Source organism: Diplotaxodon limnothrissa, linkage group LG6 (genome assembly GCF_057381915.1).
Source record: "Diplotaxodon limnothrissa isolate DT_005_m linkage group LG6, D_limnothrissa_male_GT1.1, whole genome shotgun sequence".
Taxonomy (NCBI): Eukaryota; Metazoa; Chordata; class Actinopteri; order Cichliformes; family Cichlidae; genus Diplotaxodon; species Diplotaxodon limnothrissa.
In genome coordinates, this window is record NC_140601.1 from 39,418,144 (window position 1) to 39,424,346 (window position 6,203).

At 39.4% G+C, this 6,203-nt stretch overlaps 1 protein-coding gene across 2 annotated transcripts; it reads right to left on the minus strand.

Moving 5' to 3' along the window:
* Positions 1-1,276: 1,276 nt before the first annotated feature.
* Positions 1,277-5,994, minus strand: scoca (short coiled-coil protein a). Of its 2 annotated transcripts, none has more exons than XM_085356421.1 (4): positions 5,897-5,994; positions 3,769-3,840; positions 3,570-3,650; positions 1,277-2,905 (listed from the first exon to the last, which is right to left on the minus strand). In XM_085356421.1, exons 2-4 carry the CDS (start codon positions 3,785-3,787, stop codon positions 2,763-2,765), a joined length of 243 nt encoding a protein of 80 aa, XP_085212547.1. In that variant the 5' UTR covers positions 3,788-3,840; positions 5,897-5,994; the 3' UTR covers positions 1,277-2,762. The 2 variants fall into 2 exon arrangements, with proteins under 2 accessions (XP_085212547.1, XP_085212546.1); XM_085356420.1 differs by lacking the exon at positions 5,897-5,994 and adding an exon at positions 5,457-5,610.
* Between the last annotated feature and the right edge of the window lie 209 nt (positions 5,995-6,203).

Consider the following 6,203-nt stretch of genomic DNA (forward strand, 5'->3'; position numbering starts at 1 on the left):
CACTGGCAGATATCCCTGTTTACATTTGTTTGCAAATTGTACATTGCTCTTGAAAATAAACTTATTTAATAAGAAAACTTATTCTGGGATTTATTCAGACCGGACAAAGATGCACACACCCTCTGTAAACACTTTTATGATGACTTTATGGACTTCAACAGTTTAGAAATGAATGGTCCCCATTAAAGTCAAAAATAATGATAAAGCAGGGTATGCTTTAGAGGAGGCCTCACTCATCATCTCTGGTTTAAAGCTGTCAATGAATATTAGGAATTTGATTATACAATTTGCGTAAATAATTGATTATGGAGACAGGAGCACAGAATGCAAGGCTGGATTCAGACGTGCTGTTGGGGTCGATGGAGTGCTGTGTATACAGTGTGTTAAAGTCAGAACAGCTGATGGGCGGGGGACTAGGTCAAGCTCTCTAAGCTCAAACAAATGCTGATGGTGGACACACTCATTTTGTGGCTTTAATATCCCTGTGGTACTTTTTTTTTTTTTTTAATTTAAATGGCAAACCAAAGAAAAATCATACCCCACCAGTTTTAATCACTGGACAGGTTAGAATCCAGCTGGAGGCCTGTGGAAAATGTGGAGTGCAGAGATTTAGAACTTTTAACTGTATTCTTATAAACTTTATAAATTTCATAAACCTAATAGTTGTTCTTGTCTTTCTGTGAAATAACAAAAACATTGTTTTATAAATGCACAACAGTCGAACGAGTATCAGGGTCACTTCAGGAAAAACAATCATTTTGAGAATAAAGTTGAGATTAAAGCCTTCTATAAAATGCCTGTGTAGATGAGTCAGTGAAATTTTACTTCAGAATCTGTTTTAATTACAAGGAAACGATTTCTCTTTTAGAACGCGAACGCAATGCGGCGATAAGGACGTCGAAGAGATGGTGCAGAAAGCTGCATCTGCTCAGACGGGAAAGAGAAAACACAAACTTGGAGTCCCGTCAGTCTGAGCCATGAACTACCTGGGCAATAAACTTTTTCTGTAATTTTATAGATTTATCATATTAAAAAAAAAAACACTGAGACATAATGCTGAAGTTGTTCCTTTTTCTTATATTAAGACGTCTCAGGGGTTAAATCTTTAGTTAAGTGTGTGTAGCTCATGATGTCAAATGATTTTTACATCCCTGCTCTACAGTCTGAGAAACACAGCACCAACCAATGGGGGGGTGCCACAGTGGGTATGTCCAGCTTTCATTTACAGACTTCAGGTTGTACAGGTGACCAAAATAACCAGCGAGAGGCTCGATCTCAGGATTTTATTAAAACAGAATTTAAAGGCAAAGGTGCAGAACGTCTACATACAGGATGACACGAGGACGTGTGCAGGCAGGGCACAGGCAGCATGCTGGAAACAAATTAAAATCCTACTGTACAACTGTACAAAATAACATCAATAAATTACACCATGTACAGCACTCACTGCCTCCCTTCGCCTTCCTAATTCCTTACTTTACAAAAAGCACATTACTGTTTAGGATAATTGGGAAAATTCATTTTAAAAGCTAATTAAATCCTCGCTCAAAGTAAATTTCACCTGGCCCCTCCCCTCCACGTCCCTTTTTATCTGAAGAAGACGACAATGTGCACACCCTCCCCCCTCCGAGTACATCAACTCATCTTACGATCAAACCCATCTTGCAGGCCTGGATTAATGGATCGATAACACTCCAGGCCTCTTTGCAGCTTTTTGCTCCTGCAGTTAAAGGGGAAGGCAGGGAACAGATGCAACTTTTAGAGTATTTATCCCGTGGCTTTTGGAATTATTTGGACCAAACACGCACTATTAAGTTCACAGGTCTGCAAAAACACAGAAAATCCGACTTGAGTGATGATAATAAAGACAAAATCTGGTACAGAGTGCAAGTTTACAAGACTTTTAGTATCTGTGCTTTTATTTATATTGCTAACAAGCTTTCAAAGGTATCTGCACATCCTGGATCCACCTACTCTTGATTTAAAAAAGTTCTTGGTAACTTTATACAGTCTGGTTTTCAGTGATTATTGATTTATTGACATCTCAGTAGATATGCTAATCGGCCAAACAAACAAACAAAAAAACATACATAAACAAATATCACTCAAACATGCCAAATACACTCTGCATAATACTGTTCAGCTTGCCAGCTTTTAAGTGGAGGAACACAGTCGTGCTTTACAGAGACAAGGTGACATCCAAGACCTGAACAGATCCAGCTGTCGTACAAAATACTTTACCAAAAATAAATAAATTAAACCAGTGCTGATAATGAGGTTCATGGTCAAAGAGGATCTGTAATATCTGTGGTTTGTTTTGGGGTCGCCTTTAAACAGAACACGTCAAAGGCGGGACATTCGCAGGAAATCACAACCGGCCTCAAACAGAAACACAGCTTTGTTTTGTTTTGTTTTTACACATATCGGATTGACAGCGAGCATTAGGGACAAACTTGAGGTAAGAAGACCCTCAACCTCTTAATTTACTGTTATTGAGTTAAAGGGGTGACATCTACTTTGTAGTGTTTAGAGGAAGCTGATGAAAAACAGCCCTGGTCCAAATGAAATTATATACACATATTTCTTACATCTATAAGTCCGTTTATGGGGTTATTTGATATTTATTTTGTTAGTTTTGACTCGGGTAAGTGGTTAAAGAAACTCCCATATCTGCTGAGGAAACAAACCCCTCTCCACGTCTCCATGATGGGTTTCCTCTCCCAGCTGCTGGCCCAGGACTCCAGCTTTTTACTGAGGGTAACTCACTTCCTCTTGCTCTTGGTGTCGGTGGTCTGGAAGACGCTCGAGGCCGACATGAGGTTCTCAATGTACTGACCGAGGACCTGGTTCTCAGACTTTAGCTTCAGGTTCTCCTCTTTGACTGCATCGACTCGTGCTGACAGGTCTGGGACAAAAAAGGAAATGGGCAGCTAAAAGGCATACTCTTCCCCATTAGGTCCCCTTTCTTAGCATTTACTGACCCCCTGTACAATTTTTGTCACACAAATTATCACTTAATTATTAGTATTTAGTAGATTCGCATTTATCCATCCATGTTGTAAATGGGCCTGGGTCACTCAGGAAGCTGTCTAAGCAGACATGCCCAGACCCATCTTAAAGCTTTAGATGTAGAAATTTACCAGAATACACACTGAAAGATCAACATGTGACTTATGTAAATTATTTCTGTATTTTTTCCTCTATGAGGATTTTTTTTAAAAACCCAAACCAGTTTTTTACTTATCAAAATCTGCATTTAATGCTTTACAGCTCATGCAGTAAGAAAGAATACGTAAAAGGAGAAAAGGCAGCTGCACAGAGAGAAACGTCCAGCGTGTTAAATCAGAAACATGTGATTTTTGGGGGTTTTATTGAATCTGTTTTAGGGAACAAACGCAGGATGTACATACAAAAAAAGGCCCTCGGATATCAGAGGAAGTTTCCAGATATAAAACCAGAAAATGTGCAGCGTGTTGTATCATTTTAGAGTGTTTCATCCATGAGGTCATTGTTCCCGTCTGGTAAAATTTAATTTGTGTGTTAAGAGGGTTTGTTTTTGTTTTTTTTACCTTCCAGTGTGTGCTGAAGTTCCAAAACCTGATTTATCAACCTCGTCTTCTCCTCAACTTCCACCTGATTCTCCATGTCTCCTGAAATAACAACAATACACGTCAGCATCATTATTATCATATTATTATTATTAGTAGTAGTAGTAGTAGTATTTCTACATAAGCTAACCCTGAGGGAGACTGTTTCACCCACACGTACCATCTATGTCGCAGTTCATGGTGATAAGCTCGTTCTCCTGTTTGGTATACAGGGCTGCAGATCCACCATCCACTGTGAGACAAAGAAAAGCGCCGTTATAGCTGTGAGTTGTAACATGGAGTTTATATTTAAGAGGCACTGTACAATCTCTCTCTCTTTTCATAAACAACAGTAAATATGGTGCCATCAGTGTTTACATTTTCATGTCAGTAGAGTTGGTGTGTCAGGCAGGGTGGCCTACTTACATTACAGAACACGCGGACAAGATTCATATGGGGAGGATATAATGGAAAGTCTATATAAGACAGTGATTTTAATTATTAGCAGAATCACTGAACATTACATTTTAGGTTGATTATTATATGCTCTACAGATGACACACTTCCAGCTGTAATGATTCCCCCTTTTGTTTACTCTCAGTCTTACTGCTGGGCAATATGTCCAAAAACTTGAATTTCATATCAGTGGATATCAGTGATCATTACAATATAAGACAAATTCCCTTCAAGTTTAAAGTCACAGTGCTGAAAAATATTGAAACTGCTTCTGGGTAGTTTTCTATATTGTCATAAATATCATTATCATAAATTTTCTTGAATTACTGTGACATAACTTTGAAGCTCTACTGCTCAGCTCCCTGGCACTTTGTTAGTTCATGTCTCCTGCCAACACGAGCTGAGGTATGAACCAGACCGAGACCTGTTCCATCCTGCAGTGTAAAGCCAGGTTTATTCCAATCCTAAAGCACTGAAACTGGGTTACCACAGTAGATCATCTGTCTCCATCTCTCCCTATCCTTTTGTTTTTGGCCAGTAGTAGCAGAGAATCCACCAGCACCCTGTTGTCCAACAACACGGGAAGCTGCGTTTGTTGATTTGGCCAAGATTTTACGCGGGATGTCCTTCCTGTCACAATCCTCCCCATTTATCCAGGCTTGAGACCAACACTAGGAGCACTGGCTTGTGACCGGGTTGCACTCTTGTCAAGTTGCCTTTGTCTTAATAAACCTATTAATTTACTTATTACATAATTATAAAGAGCTCACTCATTTACTGATAGTCTGCAGAGATTAAGTGCCTTAACTGTTACAGTAATTCATGACTAATTCTAGACCAAACAGTGACACAAAAAGGATTTTTCTGAATAAGGATGACAGCATTTTTAACCTTCCTACACACTGAGTATGTACTCAGCTCATCCCTAAAATTATAATGAGTGCACCAGCAGCTGAAATAACAGTTACAGTTATTTTAATGCGGAGAATGCTTTATAAAGACTATCATAAGATATTTATTACTATTATTCTACTGTTATTATAAACTATAGAGAATTTGGGAAATTTTGATTCAAATTAAATGCACTGTATCAGTGATTTAACTGATCAACAAAGTAACTTTGATCGTTTGTGTGAATAGTGTAATTTTGTTTGGCTTGTTTGGATTTGGTAACCGTTACCGTGTCTGAGTGAGTGATGATAGCATGATGGGAGCACACACCGCACCCAGGCTGAGAGTGCTGTGGTCATACTGCATCAATAAAACGCGTGTTAGGAGCCAAATGCTGCTTTGGATAAAGGCGCTCATTAGTTCGCCGGTCTGCCGTCCAATAATCGAATCGATGCTGACACTGAAGCAACGATTAAGCAGCAATGAGCGCCAAAACATAGCATTTAGCTAAAAAACACATACAGATACACAAAGCTCCACCTCCTAGCACATCACGATTCCTACTCGAAGCCACGGCCGAAACATCGGACAAGGTGCTGGAGGCAGTTTTCCCCGACAACACAAGCCAAAACAGCACAAATGTGTCCGATAATGGGCGTAGATAGATTAGCTCCATAAGCTAACTAGCTCAGTGGCCAACCAAGCCAACGATTCTGAAACTTAATTTACTTTCAACACCAAAAACGTTTAAACGCGTCATAAGAAGAAACCAAACAAAACCACCTGGTCTGTCTGATATTTAAATTTTCGCTGACAAATAAAATTTACACCGTGGCACCGAGCGAAGAGCAGCTAACTGCTACAAGCAAATTGTTGGCTAGTTTTAAGTTCAGACAGAAATACGTCCCGAATTTTTATACTTCGAATTTAGGAACACAGCAGATGTAGGAGTATGAACTCACCTAAAGCAACAAAAAAAGTCTTCTCCGATTAGCGGAGTTACCCTTGCAAACAGACACACAGCTGTGATGATGATGACGAGGAGGAGGAGGATGACGATGACGGCTACATCGCTGTGTGTTACCACACCAACCGACAGGGGGAGCAACATACCACATGCATTACGCACCATCGGAGACTTTCTCTAAACTTCCGGTTTCGTGATGTAACAGAAATGTTGGATTTCGTGGGTTTTTATCATATTTTCATTTTTATTAAATATGTTGGAATTATTTCTATTTTAGACTCGCAAAATACCTTTATGTGGGT

Excerpts from the sequence above, each read along its gene's own strand:
- scoca (XM_085356420.1), bottom strand. The coding sequence starts at position 5,610 with ATGGAGCTAATCTATCTACGCCCATTATCGGACACATTTGTGCTGTTT. Across the intron at positions 3,841-5,456 it reads AGGTGGAGCTTTGTGTATCT|TGGATGGTGGATCTGCAGCC; the intron begins GTATGTGTTTTT and ends TTTGTCTCACAG. Across the intron at positions 2,906-3,569 it reads ACTTCAGCACACACTGGAAG|ACCTGTCAGCACGAGTCGAT; the intron begins GTAAAAAAAACA and ends TTTTTGTCCCAG.